Raw genomic sequence first — 19,855 nt, 5'->3', positions numbered from 1 at the left:
ACTATATTCCCCTTTACGTTTAGCTTCATATTGTACTTGATTAGATTACATGGTTGCATTTGGTATTCCTGTCGTTTCTGGTATATTTTATGAACCATTTCTCACAATAGTTTATGCTTCAAAGTTCAAACCCATTTCTCTTAGCTTTATGGCACTGAGAACTAAACTAGACCATTTGCATCTAGAGTTCTCTGTTGGTGTGTGTTATCATCTTGTTTTCTTGCACCTGTTTAAAATTATCTTAGTTTGTGTGCTACTATAGATGATTATAGATGTAGGCGGAGTCTTGAGAGCCAAGTTTTGTACTGATCAAAGAGATGGTTAACTATTAAGAAAACAATATCTCTGGTTGGATGTAATGAAATATTATTTGAAATGTAGATTTTTCAATGGTCAGTTTTTGGATTCTCATTTCTTTCTTGAAAGATATTGAAGTTATAAGAGAACTCTTATTCCGATTTTCTTAAAAGTATGATTATTTGGAGGGGTAGTTAAATGTATTAGTATGCTGGTTATGCTTGTATAAATTTATACAATTTACCGCAATGCCCCAACAAGTTCCCTGATTATTGCCAAGGGAGGAGTAATTATGCTACATTCATAGGTGACGCAACAAGTGAAGTTAACCGCATGGAGTTAAGTGAGTGCATCATGCCTGCTATAGAAACAAGTAAAGTTAATCGCTTAATTATCCTGCCTGCTGCATAAACAATTGAAGAAAACTAGATAGAGTTAAGTAAGCTCTCCCTGCTTGCTCACAGGTTATATATTGTATGATTGTATATGTTGTCACTATTGCGGTCTTTTGTGTTGTTGTTGTTGGATATGCTCTCTGATGAGTTTCATTGAGTTTTGTTGTTTGTGAATACTTTGTAATAAGCAGTAGCTATAGTAGGATTGCATTACAAAAATGATTTTTCACACTGCCGTTCTTTTTTAAGTTCCTGTTTTTTTGCTAAGCTCTTTTTTCCGGGTTTTTCCCCCTCATCGCTCTACTTATTTGCTAATTTCGTTCTGGCAATTTATTTCAATCGCGCGCGGTCCAACAACTAGTTTTTTTTAGTACTTGCTACTTTAAAATTACACCATTAAGAAAAGTACGTTTTTTGTTGTTTACTACTCTAAAGACAATATGTTTTTATTTTGGAAACATTATCACTTTACGATTTCGTCATTTTAAAAAATTAAGATATATCTTTCGTTTGTTAATCGTTATAAGTGATTTAAATCCCATTCTCCTAACTTATGTGTAAAGATTCCATAGAAATCGCGCTTTTAAAATTGGTAAAAGATTAACGAATTATTAAATATTTGTGAAGCATCAAACGAGTTGTTTCAAAGTATTAGAGTTTATAATGTAAACATTTTGACGGGCCTAGAGAAGCGAAAATGTATTTATCTATAACTGTGATTTGTGAATAATGCAAATACCATAATATTTTCGTAATTAAATTGCTAACGGTAAAAAGAGTGGGAAAAAAAAAACAAAAGAAGTGAATAAATTGAAATAAATTTAAGATTAGAATAAAATTTATCTTAAATTAATAAAGTTTGATAAACTGAGTAAAAATTGAGTTTAAAGTACATCTATTTATGACTAGATTTTAGCCTGTGTGATGCACAGATTCTATTAAACTGTTAAGTTAAAAAAAATTCCTATATATACCAACTGTTATATTTTATATTTTTTTTTTTAATATTAGATTAGATTAGTTTTTGATTTTGGATTGAATTTCATTTTAGATTTATTTTTTAATTATTAAAGTTTTTGATTTTGGATGAAATTGTATTGCACAATATTAATAATTGATTAATAAAAATATCTACGTGGTACCTAATTATTTATCCACGTGGCACTCGACATTTTTAATCAAAAATAATTTTGAAATCTTAGTTTCATTGGACGAAACCATTAGATTTCCTACATGGCGTTGTAATATTGGATAGTGTTTGATTTAGGATTGAATTTTATTGTAGATTATTGTTTGATTTTGGATGAATTTTATTTTAGATTTATTTTTTAATTATTAGAGTGTTTGTAGTTTGCTTTTGGATGGAGTTGTGTAATTAATCAATTAAAATATCTATGTGACACCTTATTAAATATCTACTCCCTTTGTATTTATTTAAGGGATACACTTGCCTTTTCCGGTCGTATTTATTTAAGAGATACACTTGCCACTTTTAGTAACTTATCAACCCCACCATCTAATTAAATAATCTATCTACACCCCATCCCCACCCCCACCCCCAATCCCCTAAAATGACATGGTCCTCACTTATTTTACTTGTTAAATTATCTACCTAACCCCACTTGTTTTGTTACTTTATTTCATTCAATTCTTTTTCTTAATACCCGTGACCGACCAAGTGTATCTCTTAAATAAATACGGAGGGAGTACGTGGCGATTTTTTTAATTCAAAAATAAATTAGAAATCATATTTTTCATTGACCAAAACCATTAGATTTCCTTCGTGGCGCTCTAATAATTCAACAAATATACCTCATTTTTAAAATCTTTACACTTTCCGTTTTAGTCCGTTTCATAATGTTCTTTACACTCTGCTTTATTCTATTTTTGGATATAAAACCAGAATATTTACAAATTTCCAATCACTTTCTCTTACTTTATTCAATTTTTTCTCACACCCACCCATATTTTTAAACATTTATCTTATTTTATCCGTATTCTCTTGTATTCAACCAACTTTTGTACTTTTATCTTAATTGTACGGTTATTGATTTGGAATCGCCCGATGGAAATGAACCAAATCTCAGCTCGGTGAACCATAACCCAATTTTTTTTTATTTTTTTGGGTTCTACTACGAGGAGTTCCCACCGCCTTCGACGAGTGGACTAATCTCCTGCGGGAGTTTGCATGGGTACCTCAATAGACAACATTCCTCCCAGTTAAAGTTTTTTCCATTCCCAAGGCTCGAACCCGAGACCTTGGTTAAGGAGCAAGAGACCCTTAACCACTCATGCCAAATTATAAACATCCCCATCTCCATCTGTAATTCTGTAGTACTATATCATTTCACGGCTCTAATAAATCAGTTGGAACTTAGACGCTTGCAAACGTAGCTTCAATGGCGACCATATTTCTCTCTCCTATCTTCACAAATATACCAGTCACCTCTGAAAATCGCGAAATGGGTATTGCCTCAAATGGCCTCTCTCAATCCTCTTTCCTTCTGGGTATAAAACCCTTTTCTCATTCAACCCTTTTCTCCTCTTCAATCCAAGCAAAACCCACGCTTAATCGGAGGTTGTTCAAGTCACCTTGTGCCCAGAAATCTTCATTTGATCACATTCCCAAGCAGTTTAGGCAAGATAATCTCAAAGATGGCTGTGAGTTTCTACTCTCTTTGTAATTTGATTTGTTAATTTTGGGGTTTTTATTGTTTTTGCCAATTTATGTTTGATGGTTCTACTAGATAAAAAATTGTTTAGAAATTAAGGGTCTGTAGTGTAACTGTCCAATTGTTTTGGTGCTCGAATTGTGCGGCGCACTCTTGCCGATATTGGTAATGTGACTATGAGTCTAATTGTGTGCTTGTTATCTTTAATTGACAACTACTTATGTAATTAGCTCGAACTGCGGCGGCGCACTCTTGCCGTTATTGAAATGTGTCTATGAGTGTTGTGTGCTTGTTATCTTTAATTGACAACTAACTTATGCAATTAGCTTGAACTGTGGCGGCACACTCTTGCCAGTATTGGGACGTGCAAATGCGTCTAAGTTGTATGCAAGACTGTAACTGTATTATCATTCAATTGGCAAATGACAAATACTGATGTAATTATGTTATACTTTTATTTTGATGGGAGATAAGGTTGTTTGAGATGGTTGTTTAGTTGGAAGTGAAATACTTAGTAAGTACGGGGGAAATTGAACTTCATAAGAGAGTGTGGCATCGCTTAAAGAAGAAGTCTGACGCAAACAACCTTTATTTGTACTAATTAGTTTGTTGCAGACACGCCCATAAACCTCGAATCAGTTTGCCCAACCGAATCACGGTTCTCCGGCGACCAAATTTGATGTTGTTCTCGAACCAAATCACTGGTATTTTCGTGCCGAATCTGAAACCCTAGTTTGACCTATTGAAGGCCAGAGAATGCGACAGAAGAACACATATGTTTGAAAAGCAAATACATGTTAATTGTGATCGTCAATTGTTGTCGTGACTTTCGTCTTCTCTGACTCTCTGAGTCTAAATTTCAGCCACGGCTGCAAGTTAATTTCCTTTTCTTCGTTTTTTCTTCACGAGTGTCGGTGTCTTACTCTTGGTGGTGGGCTTGGAATTTTATATTTTATGTTTTATGACGGATGTGAAAGGTTAATGCACGTTGGTTGTTTTTTCTTTCCTTTGTTTAATTAACTGATTTTTAAGTATGAGTATTAAAATACAATCTTCATAACATTTGCTATTTTGAACAATTTTTTTAAAAAAACTCTGGATTTTTTTTCTAAACCCCTCTCGCGAACCTAAAATCAGCCAACCTGTGAATCGTGAATCCAAACTTGTACCCCGTATCGAAGCGAGCCACGAATCAGGTAACCCTAGACCCTAGTCAGTACCAATAAAGCACAATAAAGCAGAAAGTCTAATCGGTACTAATTAATAGTTTTGATAAACAAATTTATACCAATCACATACTAAATTTGTACCAATAGAGGTTGTTTTTTCCCCAAATGGGTGTTCTCTGTTATCGCTATAGCCAACCCTATCCCTTAAAATGTGAGATCAACTATGTTTTAATTTGAGGGTAACTTACTCTTAGCAAAAGTAGACATTCCACAGAAATCTGATGTATGAATACAGTTACTAATAAAACACTACTTAGAGAGAAGTAGATAAGAGTTGTTGATACTATGAACTATCCGACTTCGTTACGCATTTTACTGAAGGCGTTAAGTCAATTTTTTGGTGGTTTTTAGTATTTCATTTGCCTTGATGGATGAAGACGCTTGTTCGTCTATAGTCACTATATCGGAAACTTTTCGTTCGAAATGAAGTAATATTCGGACCTCATGTCGAAATGAGTGAAGAATTTCATAATTGCAATTATTTTGTTTGTCAATAAATGGGTCAAGCATCAAAGTTTGTGAGAAGAGTTGTAGTTCTCTGTCATCGAACTGTTGGATTAGCCTTGATGTAAATCGTAATGGAATTGTTATCGAACGGAAGAAGTAAGAAAAAATAGTGATGTTTGAAAGAACTTCCATTTATTTTGAGTGTTCTAGAGGAAATATTACTCCTATAGTTTGCATCAATAACTGGTTTTTGAATATATTGTTTTAGTCTACCACACATTGAATACAGAGTACCATTTGTGTGTTCTGGCAGTCATTCTATCAATACTTGAAACGCATTATGTTTTCGTACATGAGAAAGGGAAGAAAACATAATTTTCCGCCCTAGGTTGTCAAATTAGTTCACTAATGTTTCCAGTAAAATGTACCAACTTCTCATTATTCAGAATGTGGTTCAAATGGGGTTAGAAAATCAGACAACAGTTGCAACACTTGTCATAAATAGATTTCATGTTCATGTGCGGAGTAAGTTTGATTGGGTCACTATCGACTATATTTCTATTCTAAGCTCTGGTTTCTGCCTTCTGTTAGTAGTTTATAACAAAGAGCTACAGTCTATTTTGATAAAGTAAATTTTCCGTCAACAATACGTTGTACAACTTCTATTAATTTATGCATCAATTTGAAAGGATATTAATTGTTTTCTGTCTTTCATGATATTTTTTACTCCCTCCGTTTCTTTTTGTTGTATCCGTTTCCATTTTAAGCGTTTCATATTGTTGTATTCATTTAGAATCTATTATATTTTTGGACATACATTTTATCCTAAAATACCCTTACATTTCTATCTAATTACCAAAATACCTAAAGATTCTACCCATATTCCCACCTAATTTTCCCCACCCATAATATTTAATTCTTTTCCCTTCCCCATATACCCACTCTCTCACCTCCTTTATCACCCATCATTATCACTCCTCTCTCTTACCTTATTTCTTTATTATTTTCTCACTCTTTTATTTATTATAATCTCTTACACTCAATCATTTCTCTTACACCCAATCATTACACTTATACCCATACAAACCAATATTCCAATTTTCTTAAAAACCACACCAGATTCCAAATGGATACATCAAAAAGAAATGGAGGGAGTACCTTTTAGGGCTTTTATTTTTCTATTCAATTGCCAGGTTCTTGTCCTCTCTGATGACATTGAGGCGTTAATCCTAAAGTCTTCTTTTCTAGATATTTCTGAGAGAAGTAGGGCTTATTGAACCATGCCTAATCTGAATCTAAGCCTCTACTTACATCATTACTTTTTGGATGGAAACACAAAGTTCCTATTAGTTTAAACCGTTGAACATGTTTAAATGTGTCTACCTCTTAGGCTCTTACAATCCCTCCTCCTTGGTCGTGTCTAAAAACTGCTCAAGACATTAGAAGCTTCTTTGTTCTTTTTAGAGCTGGTGCTAAGGGAGGGTCACACTTCTCTTTGGATACCTGTTATATGAATACATCGGAGGAACATCTAAGGCTCATTAACTGGATGTGAATAAACTTACTTAATATGGAGCTACTATTGGCCTAAACAGCAATGAGTCATCCTGTTCCCACCCCTGCAATGCGGACAAGTGAAAAAAAATGCAGGAAACAGGAGAAGAAAACAACACGTGACATGTTTAAACTGACTGCACACTCCTTGATTGCTCTTCTCTTTTAGAATTTAGAAGCTTTACCTTACTTCTGGTTATATTCTCCATAACTTTCATTTCTGACAATTCTTTTCATGCATCTCTTCTTTCGTAGTGATGGATAATTTCAAAAATGTCCCTCAGTATCTTTACGGCCTCAATCCTTCACAAATGGACATGTTCATGACAGAGGATAATCCAGTCCGCCGACAGTCAGAGAAAGTAACGGAGGTACACTGTACACATTTATCTATAATTTTTGTTTGACAGTTTAACTCTGCGATTCAGTTTATCAGCTAGGTCTGATGTTTGAATGAACTTTTTGCAGCAAAGTATCTCATCTGCGAGCAACTATTTAGATAATGGTGGGATGTGGAGTGCTAGAGGTATGGATGATAGGGGTCCATCAAAATACAGTATGAGCATTAGCATGTATCGTAGTGGAGCTAAAGGATATGGAAGACCAAGAACTGCTCCACCTGATCTTCCTTCCTTGCTTTTGGATGCAAGGATTGTTTATCTTGGCATGCCAGTAAGACCTTGTTATTAATAGTTTTTATATTGAAGTTGACCATTTCGATTATACTTCAGTCTTTGCTTCTAATTGTTGTCAATTGTTCTTCTCTCTTTGCTCAGATTGTGCCTGCAGTTACTGAGCTTATTATTGCTCAGTTTATGTGGTTGGACTATGACAACCCCTCAAAGCCTATATATCTGTACATCAACTCATCTGGAACGCAGGTGAGTTAGAAGATATGCTTTAGATAAGTTGTCTTGTCATGAACATTGGACTAACTGCATGGTAAGCTAATAAGCTTGGGTAATGTGCATAGGCACCTAAAGTATTATATGCTGGAATTTCCAGAATGATTCACATGACATGGAGGGAAAGTACCACTATTAATAAGTAGGCGAGTGTCATATATTTTCTTTTTTTAAAGACTGATAAGAGTAATAACCGTGTACTACTCCAGTACCTGCTCGGGAAAGGGCTGTGTTGGATGGACTTTGTCCCATACACTTGAAGAATACAATTGCTTGGTGAGTTAGAATGCAGCGAAGTTATGTCTTGACAGTTCACATGGGTTTTTGGTTTTTGCAGAATGAGAAGATGGAAACTGTCGGTTCTGAGACAGAAGCATATGCCATAGCCGACACCATGGCCGTAAGGATTTTATTTATTCATGCTTTTGTGTGCATAATATGTGAGCCCAACCCACATAGTCCTTGACTTCCCCTTTATCAACTTTTGTAGTATTGCAAATCAGATGTCTACACTGTGAACTGTGGCATGGCATATGGTCAAGCAGCTATGCTTCTATCACTTGGAACAAAGGGTTACCGTGCTCTGCAGCCGAACTCATCAAGTATTGCAAAACTTCTCTGCCTGTACTCATTATATGAATTTCGATGTATTCACTATGCTTATATTCGCTGCCTGCACTTTCATGCATCTGTCTATAAGGAATCAAATAATACTATTAAGTAGTGATTAGTGAATACTTGGAATACTTCGATTCTTTAACGAATCAGATTCAGTTATCTGAGAAAACTGGTCCTAGCAAGAATTGTTTAACGGAAAATTTCTTCTTTGGACAGTGGATTCCTGTTGCCCCTTTGAAAAATGTGTTTGAGATAACAAGGACAATGCCTTTCTAGAGTTTTGTTTGCGATAGTGACACATCTTTGCTTTTAAATTGTTGACACTTAAGAATCACCTTGTGGACTGTTGACTGAGGTCATCTAGAAGGAAGGAGCTCAAGGACCACATTTGCAGTTCCAAACTTCCAATTGCTCCTCCTTGTTCGTATTTGCCTATTTGGTGGGTATATGGGGTATCCAAAATCATTTTGACAAACTCACTCATGTGGTGGATAAAGATCAAAATGTTTAATGAGTAGTTGAAATCTCAGGCTTTGTCTTGGCATTAAAATAACGTATCTTTTTCCCTTTTCATTATCAGAATTTGAAAATTAGATGCAATCATTTGAAGTTCTATTTGCTTTACCACAAGAAGAAATATGTTGATTCGTACCACTATTGTGTCCGAGCTACAGTGGTTAACTTGTTCTATATTGTTGTATGCTGGCTTCACAAAACGTGGCTTTCATCCAGTCCTGGTTTCTAATAGTTCTCCAATTCCAAATTGCAGCAAAATTATATCTGCCTAAAGTCAACAGATCTAGTGGAGCAGTGATCGATATGTGGATCAAGGTACGCCTGATCCTCTTATTGTGTTCCTCAATAATTGCTTGCATTTGCAAAGTGTTAAATAAAAAAAATAAAAAAAATTGAAGAGTTAGTTCTAATTCCAAAAGGATGTGTGTTTATTGCAAAGTGTCTTATTGATTCCATGAAAAACATAAGGTACAAGCACCCAGCACTACTGTTGATGTGTGTTTCTTGATGGCCTTTTTTTAGGCAAAAGAACTGGATGCAAATACGGAATATTGTCTTGAACTCTTAGCCAAAGGCATTGGCAAACCAAAAGAAGAGATCGAGAAAGATATTCAACGCCCCAAGTACTTCCAGGCACAGGAAGCCATTGATTATGGCATTGCTGACAAGATGATTGATTCGAGGGATTCTGCATTTGAAAAACGGGTGAGTTATCACGTACTTCCTCCGTTTCTTTTACTTGCACCATTTGGGTTGGGCACAAACATTAAGAAAGGAAGTAAATATCAAGAATGCACATGCACATGTTATGACAAACAAATTAGGTAGAAAAGGTTAGGTATTAATGGTAAATATATGATGTGTATAAGGGTAAAAATGTAGCATACGCTGCACTCAAGGCGGTTGAGCTCCTTCCAGTAGGAGAGACCAACTTGATCATATACACAGATTCGCTGGAGTTGGTGAGAGCATTCCAAAATCAGAACCTAGGAAACAAAGATACGCAGGGAATTGTAGAAGATATAAAAGATGCAGCTAATGGTCTTAGTTTCTTTAAAATTATGAAAGTAGTTAGAAACTCTGTCATTAGAGCTCATAATCTGGCAGTTAGTGCTAGAAAAGGCTCGTAGTTTCTATTTGTATTATGTTGTCAAAAAAAGAAGAAAAAAAGGGTAAAAATGTGAACACACCCATGTGAATGCATACCATAAAAGGAATCGGTGCAACTAATATGCAACTTCCAAAAGAAGAAAATGGTGCAAGTAAAATAAATAAAAGTGACAGAGGAAGTATTATTTAATGATCAAAAATTTTCCGCCTCTATCCATCTTTAATACTGACGGTAACTTTCGGTGGTCAGGATTATGATGAGATACTTGCCCAATCAAGGGCCATGAGGAGAGGAGGACCTGGACAAGCAGCAGCAGCACCCTCCGGCTTTAGGTGATGAGTGTGAATTGGGTGTTATGGTTCCTGTGAGCTGTTGTTTTTGAAGCACTTGCTATAACTGTTTACCATATACAAACTGGTAGTCCTTGAATGCTTCAGCACACCCTTTCAACTTGCAGGTTATTTTGTACTAATATACAGGGGCCAGGGGGGTAATGGAACTAAGATGCTAACCTCAGTTGTTGAAATTTTTTGTAATGATATTGTAAGTGCCCATTAATCAAGAAAAAGCATACGTGTCTATAAGTTTTCTATACAATTCAATTCGCTTTTGGACTTCATAAATGATTGCATTGTTTTGTCAAAATCCCTGTGTAGTTTCATCCTGGAGTTGTGAATGGCAGGGCGCGGGTAGGGCCGTGGAGGCCTGGAGGGTGAGATTCTAGTTTCTCATACATGGGAGAGGGACTGTTGGAGCCATAAACCTATGAATCAGACTCTGAATTTACAAGATAGGTGCAAAATATGCCTCATGATCCTTGGCCACCTTTCATACATTATGAAATTCGAGTGAATTTCATCACGTGGGAGTGAGATTGTAGGATACATGATAGTCGCGCAGAGCCATTCATATGTTGGTTTGGCGGGGATTGGGGGTTCTACTTCACTGTAAGTTCTCCTGGCAAATTTGGGGCTGGTGGCTACATATATTGGGTCTGCCCGGAGAGTCTTCGCGAAGCCTTTGATCACTGGCGCAATAAGGGGATGGGCAAATTCTTTAAAATAGTGTGGGTGGCCATATTTTTTGTCATCATTTGGACAATATGGAAAGAAAGAAACTCCAGAATTTTTAGCAATTCCTCATGCTCCTTACCCCAACTTCAAGATCTTGTTTTGCTTCGCCTAAGTTGGTGGCATACTCAAGTGAAGAATTAATTACAAATCTCTCATGTCTAGCATGGAATGGCTCACTTTGCATCCTGGGGAATCACCAGAAACAATCTTCCCCCTTAGTTTGGTCCCACCCCGCCAAGTGAGCAAGTCAAATGGAATGTGGATGCGTCGGTAAACATCTCCAAAAAAACATCAGCTATTGGAGGTGTTCTTGTCCATTTCATGTGTATGTTCTCATGTCCCATCCCCCATCCCCCATTAGAGATCAATTGTGCTGAATCCTTGCCATTTATTGAGCCATCAAAATCTCCATCAAGAACCACTCCGTTGTGCTAGAATCCGACTCGGTGAACGCAGTCAATTGGTGCAATGATGATATGGAGGGTCATGGAACCTCAACTTCCAACTAAACTTCATTCGCAATGCTAGAAGAAGATAGTTGCACTTGGTGATCATTCATAAAGGAAGGAGTGCTAATATGGTAGCAGACTCTCTAGTTAAACAAGGGCTAGTAAGAGACGCGAATTTTATGGCTTGGTTATATTATATTCACTTATTCATTGTTTTCTCTCGTAGGTTTTATCTCAAATGTCACAATCCGTGGACTATGGACCGTGGTGCATATAGAGCATAGTGCACCAAAAGAACACATGTGCATAAGCAAAAGAACATAACACTACGACAAAAGAACATGCGATATAATATTCACTTTTTTGTTATAAAAATAATATATTATTTTACTATTTATTAAAAACCTAAATAAAAAATACTCATGTTCTTTTCTCGTAACCAGATGTTCTTTCAATTATATACTAGTGTTATTAAGGTGCACCATGCTCTATGTGCACCATGGTCCACCTTCTAAATTGCGCAAATGTCATAGTTAATTCGCAAACACTATGCTAATATGTACTATGGCTAGCTACTGCTTCCAACCTTTGAAATAAAATCCAGCAAATTATTAAATAAAAAAAATATTCCTCGTTTTGAGGAGAAGGGGTTAGATTTTAGGGGTTTTTATTCGATGTCCTCAATCACTAAAAACGCCTGCGTATTTATAGTGAAATGACGATTTTAGCCTTTAAAAGAAAAGTATCCCCTCCCTTACTTCATCCCTCCCCCTGCACATTTTTTAAACAATTTTTTAATCGAAATTAATAAATAAACAAATAAATATTTTTAACTACAATTTTTAAACAAAAAATTCTAAGAAATTATTTTTTCAAATATATTAATTATGAAAATAAGTAATTATTCAAAAAAAATTGGCAACACTTTTTAAAATATCGGAAATTTAAAACGAAATAATAAACAAAAATTTTATTTTTATTACATTCGTTTTTACCTGGCGGGAAAAAAGAAATTCAATTTTTTAAAAACACAAGGGCCACCCATAATTGGCGTCGGGAACCATGTGTAGCCCGCCCTGAATTGGCGGCCCGAACCATATCTGGGCCAGCTGGAATTGGCTGCCCCAACCATGTCTGGGCCGCCCTAGATCTGCGGCCTAAACATGGTTTCGGCCGCCAATTCGGACGGCCCAATACTACAACAATAATAATTAAAAAAAAACCTCCAACCACGAAACGTGCATCATGCCCGACGACCACGACGTTGAAAGAACTTCGTCGTCCATGATGGAGGGGAGTGCGACGCCTTGCATCGCCAGAACAAAGATGGTGGTGGAGCAACGAGATGATGATGGTGGAGAAACATGATGATGGTGAGGTGATGAGGGGAGAAGATGGTGGAGGGGATGTCGCCGGGAAATGGCCGAATTTTGGAGTCGCCTCCCGGAAAACGGAAAGATGAAGGGAGGTGGGATACCTTATATAAGGGTAAAACCATACGTTTACCAAACGCGGACGTCAAATAGCGATACACTAGATTTTGAATGCATTGAATACATTACTATTCATGAATTGATTGTTCCGCCTTTTCTCTCTCTAATTACTTAATACTTAATTGAAGGAAATATTTAAAGACAAATATTCTTGTTTTGTAGGTGACTCGGTTGGTGGCTAGTTGGACCGCACAGTCGGTGGAACCAAATACCTCCTTGTTAGCAATAAATGACAAAACTCCCACAACTTTCAGTGTTATTTACCTCTTTACCGGGTGCCATCATGAGGAAGTAAAAATCGCATGTTGTGAGATATTTGCAAAAACATAACAGCAACAAAGTGACAATAAAGAAAATGACAAAACTTGTTGCTATTATATTATAAATGGTATTTGTTAAATGAAAATGGTATGCGTTGAATAAGAATAGTACTTGCTAAACAAAAATGATACTCCATGTTTCTTAAAGAAATGTTACATTTAAAAAAAATGGTTTTGTTTTTAAAGAAAATGGTACTCCGTATTGTTTTAAAAGATAATGACACTTTTTATAAAAAATGGTACCTTATGTCACTTTCTCTGTTCTCTTTTTCTGCCATTTTCCTCCCTTTTATTCATTACTTGTCCTTTTTCGTTTATCCTATTCATTTTGTCATATTCCTAGATTATATGTTTGTTGGTGCAAAATTACAAAAATGCCCGCCACCTCTCCATTTTTGTGTGATCATAACTCTTTACCAAATTGTGATATCAATATGTCAGGGTTATTTATTTTGATCTTATTCTACGGAGTATTTGTTCATAACTAGATTAATTGTTTTTTTATTTTTTGACAGCCCAAAGATTAATTACTAATTTAACCAAAAGTGTATGACTACAAAGGAGTAAATAGGCTGGTGTTGCTGCAATAGCAAGACAGCATGCGATGCATTAACGCATAATATGATAGAAATAAGAGACACAATTGTAGAATCATAGACATGCAAGGCAGTTCTAAAAAAAGAATCGAGCATCTGGAATTACTTTTACATCATACGCTTCTTTGGGTACCAAGAAGCAAAGCAGTGTAAAGCTATACCTAGAAGATTAAATCACTAAAAGAGGCTAAGTAAAGCCATTAGACTCCTTCAGGCAGGAGGATTAGCATATACTTTAGGCTTTGGTTTGACTTCAACTTCATTGACACTTCGGACAAATATTGAATCAGGCTCATGACTGCAAAACAAACATAAACAAGCAAGTGTCAATTAAAAAGCAAAAGCCACAAGGAATAAGACAAAATATAGATTCAGTCTTACGGTTTATTCCCCTCCTCATAAGTGTAACTTGCTGCAACAGCCAGGAGTCGGCCATCTCTATTGAATGACAATGCTGAGATGCTTGTAGGATACTTTGCATACTGAAATACAAGACGAATAGAGATAGAATATGTTATTTTAGGTGAAAGATTTTCTGGAGTTCAGCAATCAATTGTCATATTTACCTGATAAAGTCTCTTCTTGTTGTTCCCATCCCACACATTCACAATTCCATCACAACCTCCAGTTGCAAATGTCCCATATCTACAATTCAAAGCATATAAACATCACATAGTGGTAAAAATGAGCAAGAAAGGCAACATTAAAGAGGATACCCATTTTCTCAAACTATTTCTTTTATCAATACTCAAGTGTTCGCAACCAAAGACCTACAATTTCCAGAGAGGATACAACGTCCAAAGAAAGACTTCCTCGGTTCAGTATCATGTCAGATGTTGTACAACTGTAAAAGCTTAAAACGTCAACTGTGAGTGCTCATAGTCTCATACCATGTAACAGCTTTCTATAAAGCCTGTTTTGTGAGGCAAGTCTGAAAATTAAATCTGCCTTAAATCATTCAATTCTAGCATTCTTTAACCCAAAGATCATATACCCTTGATTTAATAAGGAATACAAATTTACTATAGACTAAGATACCTACATTTAATGTACAGCTCTATACAGAGTTATCTATTAAGTAATAAAATTTTAATTTTTGTGAATTTGTCTTCAATAGCAATCACGCTCAAAAAAGTGAACGGCTAAAGGTAAAACAGTGAAAAGTGTACATAACCATAGTGTGATGACTGTAATCTATATCCAACAACTTTAAGCAGTCAACTCAATCTAAATTAACGCCTTACATCAAAATCAAGATTTTTTGGACTTTGGATTTGCATCAGCCTTTCTATTTTCTAGCCCTTAGAATCTCAACTGAAAGTAGAATTACTGCGAAAAAAATACTAGTAGTTTTCCAAACATCATAACAAATGATTCATTTTTAGAAAATGGAAGTGTCACATTCTCGTGCACATGAGAATTTCCAGTAATTCACGAAGTGGCTCATATAACTCTAAAGCCTTAATTGACCTGCTCGTCTTCATACAGAAAAATATCAAATGTTCTAAAAGCATCGTATTTCGCATAGCTTTCTGCTAAAAACAAACCAAGTTGTTCGAGAAATATATATTCGAAGTAGTTTTATTGTCGATGCTGCAGGCACCTTTAAATACTACTATTCACCATTCGATATGAAAACAAGTCCCGTTGGGTTAGTCATAAGATCCAAAAGGGACGTAGCATCTTAAATTCATCAAGTCAGATCATACCCTAACTTTAACCATTAAATATTGTCAAAGCACCAGAGAAATATAAAGAACTTACATCGGATGGAAGGAAATAGCATTTACAGGGTATACAATATCTCTTCCAGCCTCTGACTTCCGATGACATTTGAAAGCATATCTGCAAAACTCAGAAATTAAAAAATCTAAGTAATTGGGATTCATAAAAGTATATATTCAAGCACTTAGTATGGGGCAACAAATATATCAGTTTGGGGCAACACACATACCAAACAATCAAGCACGTTGAACTTGGGGGTGAACAAAAACATTGCACAAATCAGGGGAAGAAAAAAAAGGAAACAATACACCGGTATATGATGAACAAAAGTATAGAACTCACTTCTTTGATTGACCAGCTTCAGAAAGATCAAAAAATTCCATTGCAACACGACCTTCTACTGAGCTGAGAGCATAACCTGCCCAGTTGTTCAAACATTATTAAGGTAATTGTCTCAAGAAATGATGAACAAAAGTAATATTACCTTGAAATCAATAGCCTCAAGATATAAACTTTATATTTTAGCAACTCTAATTACTCACTATTCCATGTAAACATTTGATTACTTATAAGCATGGTATTAAGTATCATCCGCATCACGATCGCTTAAAAAAAATTGAGCTTATCGTGACGGAAATATGTGGCCTCAACAGCCACTAACCATCCGCATTGCCCACGAAATTGGTTCCACAGCCATTACCGAGATCAGAACCACATCCTAGTTTTAGAACCATGCTTATAACTTATAAGACTAGCTTAATTATCAACTCTTAGGTTCTCCAGGTCATTGGACGATCAACACAAGTTAGAAACTTGATTTACCATATCATTTTAACTAATTGATCAATTACAATTTCTTCTGTGCAAATCAGGTGTACTGGAGATGAGGATATGATCTCATCTAATTCCAGCATCATTAACTTGAGGACTAGTCATCAACTCTTATACCCACATATTTTCACTAGTTTTTATTTAAAACTCAAATCAAAGTTCTGCATTACAAGTATTACAAGTAAATTAACATATAGTATCTTGTCCTTACCTGTTCCATTGGGGTAACACCGCACACATCTAGTCTGATATTTCAATGAAGACTCCCTCCGCTGTTCCGGTTGAGACATATTTCGCAAATCATAGACATTCACATGTCTGCCTGCAGTTGCTACTACTAATCTGTGACCAACAAGAGACATGGAATAAACACGTTCTGGTTGAGCATAAGTTCCAACTAGTGTACGCTCCTGCCCACTTGCACCTCTGGGATCCCAACACTTGATTGTTTTATCCCAACTACCAGATATTAATTGCCCTGAAATATTGCAAAGTTGAAGTCAGTTAATAGCACAAGCTCCAACAGAAAATAGAGAAATGAATTGCCAATGAAACACAAGTAAAATGTTCTGGCATCAACTTTGAAAATCTCCATTACTCCAAAAGAAATCAATTTCTCATCCCCAGTCAACATACGGTTTCAAGTTACTAAATGCAAACACAATGTTCTGTTATGACTCAAATAAGAGCTAAATAACTTTATAGATTCAGAGCAATCAAGCCAAGTTTTTTAACAAAGTGGCCATTATGTAATATTTCATTTTTAGGCCTGTGGTAACTGATACCAATAACTAAACTAAAATAGATTACAACACACCATTAAGCTATATTTCTTTGTTCTATCAAAACACCACCAAATCTTACTCACTTAAGGACCCATACAGAGCGGCATTCAATGTTAACTGCTGACAAATCATGAGTCCATGACTCCATTAAACTCAGCCCTACGTTGAAACCTAGTCTGCTGAGCCAAGAACCATTACTAAGTGTGCAACATCCTCACCAAGAAGCTCAAAAAATCCAGTTACTTGGAATCTTGGATACAACCCAGCTCATGGTCATTTAAGTTGAAAACTTCGAACTATTCCAGAAGGTTTCTTTACATGATTGCTTACTAGCAAGAGAATAAACAATGGGAAGTTGTCTGAACTATTATCACATTTCAGCATACCTGTTGTATAAGAGTACTCCACACAACGTACATGTGCTTCATGCTTTCCCAACACATCCTCTTTTCCATAGTTAAAAACCAGCCTGAAAACCAAACATAAATATTCCACATCAGTCCAATTGTCCAATTCTACTTTAAACTTCCGTTTCCCCTTGTCTATAGGAAAATAAGGATACAAACTATTGAATACGTGACTGGGGCAAGTAGAGTGAACATTATGAACTAGCAAGTAAACCTAGCCATTTACTCACACTAGTCAAGATTTAAGAAAGAGTATTACTAAATATACTCTCAAGTCTCAGCAACTCAACACTATCCACAGCAACCAAAATATTCAAATGGAGCCTGCACTCTTTCTAATGATTGAAAGGTAAAATCATGGTAAACCAAGCACCAAAAAAAGTGAGCAACAAACAATCGCACAACAGAGTTTAAAAACACCCTTAAAAATGCAGAACTATAAACCTGACACAATGAATGGCAAGACTGCAGGAAAGGAAAGAGAAGAAATGCATTATTGTCCTAACTTGACAGCAACAAAACACCAATTGCATACCAATACTGACAAATGAACTCTATAAGATTCCAGGTAATCACTTTATATACATGCTTATATAATCTCAAACGGGAAATTAAGAAAACCCCAGTATCCAGTCAAGCCACATTCCTGGTGCACTCCAAACTAGAATTAAATGACAAACACCCAAATCCCTAATCATGGAATGAACCAACAAGCAAACAGTTTCCATAAGAAGCATTTCATTACCTAAAGCTTCCATTTCATCACCTCCAAAACTTTATTTAAAAAACATCGGATGGAAACCCCAAATCAAACAGCTAAAAAGTACCCAATTTTCCGTTCGAGCACACAATTCCACATACCCCACTTCACACAACACTTTAATTGACCAAACACCCAAAAACAGAAATAAAACGATACAAAAACAAAAACGGTTTCCATATTAAACCAATCATTCCTTAATTACAATACCATAACCTTGAACACTAGAATTAAATCCAAAAAGAATCCAACAATATCAGAAAAACACAAAAAATATTCGAAATAGAAAAACACACCGCCGAACAGTGGCGTCACCGCTGGCGCTGAAACCGGAGGATTCGTCATGGAAGCAACAATCGAGGACGGGGCCACCATGTTTAAACTCCCCTAAAAGCACATTTGCGCTCGCATCATATAATCGAACAGTCTATGTAACAACAAAACAAAACAAAAAACCCAAAAATTGAGTAAAAAATTTTGTTGAAGTGAAGAAAATAGAGAGAAAGGATGCAGAAACGGTGAGCTGAAAAGATGGAAACCTTGTCCCAAGAAGAAACGAGGAGGTGATCACTGTGATTGGAGAATCGGAGGTTTGTTATTCCGTCGGTGGGAGGGTTGGAGAGTTCTTTGCCGACTATAGGCGGCGCCACCGCTACCGCCGTCATTTGGGATCCCCGGCGAGGAGAGGGAGAGAGCGGGGGTTTAAAGAGAGGGGCAGGGTTTTGATTTTTGAATGAAAGTTAACGGAGGAGAGAGAGAAGAGTGTTTCTGTTTGTTTTTTTTTTTCTTTAAACTTTGTTTTGAGTTGAGATGGGGTGTGGCCGTGTGGGGATGACGAGGATGGAGGTAATGGGATTCAAATTCAAAATTTGATTCAAATATTTTCAAGTGGGCCTTTGTACTGGCGATTATATTGTTTAAACTAGTCGTCTGACCCGTGCACGGGCTATTCTTAGGATATAGGACATCTTATATGTGTCTTACCTTTTTAATATTTGGATGGTTGGTGAGTAGACCTGTCAAAAATCGACCCGACCCGAAAACCGATCAGAACCCGACCCGAAAACCGATCAGAATCCGACCCGAAAATACTGGGTCCTGAACAAGATTTTGTGACCCGTAACCCGATTTTATCCGAACCCGAGCAACCCGAAAAGTAATGGGTCAAAACCCGACCGAACCCGTTTTGGACCCGACCGATTGAAAATCGTTGTATTTATAGTAATAAATGCGATTATGAGAAAATTTAAGCATAATAAACACGCTGTTTTTACTATTATTGTGTGTAATATGATTTTAATTTGAACTATACGTCATTTTATGGTTGAATTTGACTAAATATAAACTTATGTAGGAAAATTTGTTAATTTGTGCCCATATTTTGTATATTTATCACCTAAATTAATGAAAATATAATGCGCGTTTTAAAATCTCTCAACCCGTTGGGTCGACCCGAACCCGAAAGTTCTGGGTCTTGAACAAGCATTTGTAAACCCGAACCCGAAAGTGACCGACCCGATCTAACCCGAACCCGAAAATAATTTTTTACAATCGGACCCGACCGACCCGTTTGACAGGTCTATTGGTGAGTGTTTGTATTTAGTTTTGTTTGGACTGTATTTACATTTTGATCCTGAAAGTACGGGGAGATGTAGATCGAGATAGGAAACAT

At 36.2% G+C, this 19,855-nt stretch overlaps 2 protein-coding genes across 2 annotated transcripts; one reads left to right on the top strand and one right to left on the bottom strand.

Moving 5' to 3' along the window:
* Positions 1–3,029: 3,029 nt before the first annotated feature.
* On the top strand, positions 3,030–10,341 carry LOC110799647 (ATP-dependent Clp protease proteolytic subunit-related protein 1, chloroplastic). Its single transcript, XM_022004932.2, has 9 exons — positions 3,030–3,353; positions 6,850–6,965; positions 7,063–7,266; positions 7,371–7,475; positions 7,837–7,899; positions 7,990–8,101; positions 8,887–8,948; positions 9,156–9,338; positions 9,994–10,341. The coding sequence occupies exons 1-9, from the start codon at positions 3,092–3,094 to the stop codon at positions 10,078–10,080; spliced, it is 1,194 nt and encodes a 397-aa protein (XP_021860624.1). The 5' UTR covers positions 3,030–3,091; the 3' UTR covers positions 10,081–10,341.
* A 3,343-nt stretch (positions 10,342–13,684) lies between these two features.
* LOC110799649 (mitotic checkpoint protein BUB3.1) lies at positions 13,685–19,012 on the bottom strand. The gene is made up of 9 exons (XM_022004934.2): positions 18,723–19,012; positions 18,480–18,610; positions 17,403–17,485; positions 16,443–16,709; positions 15,743–15,818; positions 15,440–15,520; positions 14,242–14,320; positions 14,057–14,157; positions 13,685–13,973 (listed from the first exon to the last, which is right to left on the bottom strand). The coding sequence occupies exons 1-9, from the start codon at positions 18,846–18,848 to the stop codon at positions 13,886–13,888; spliced, it is 1,032 nt and encodes a 343-aa protein (XP_021860626.1). The 5' UTR covers positions 18,849–19,012; the 3' UTR covers positions 13,685–13,885.
* Positions 19,013–19,855: the final 843 nt, after the last annotated feature.

This window comes from Spinacia oleracea, chromosome 2 (assembly GCF_020520425.1).
Source record: "Spinacia oleracea cultivar Varoflay chromosome 2, BTI_SOV_V1, whole genome shotgun sequence".
NCBI classification, from domain to species: domain Eukaryota; kingdom Viridiplantae; phylum Streptophyta; class Magnoliopsida; order Caryophyllales; family Amaranthaceae; genus Spinacia; species Spinacia oleracea.
The sequence above is the reverse complement of the archived record's forward strand: the minus strand, read 5'-3'. Positions and strand labels throughout refer to the sequence as shown.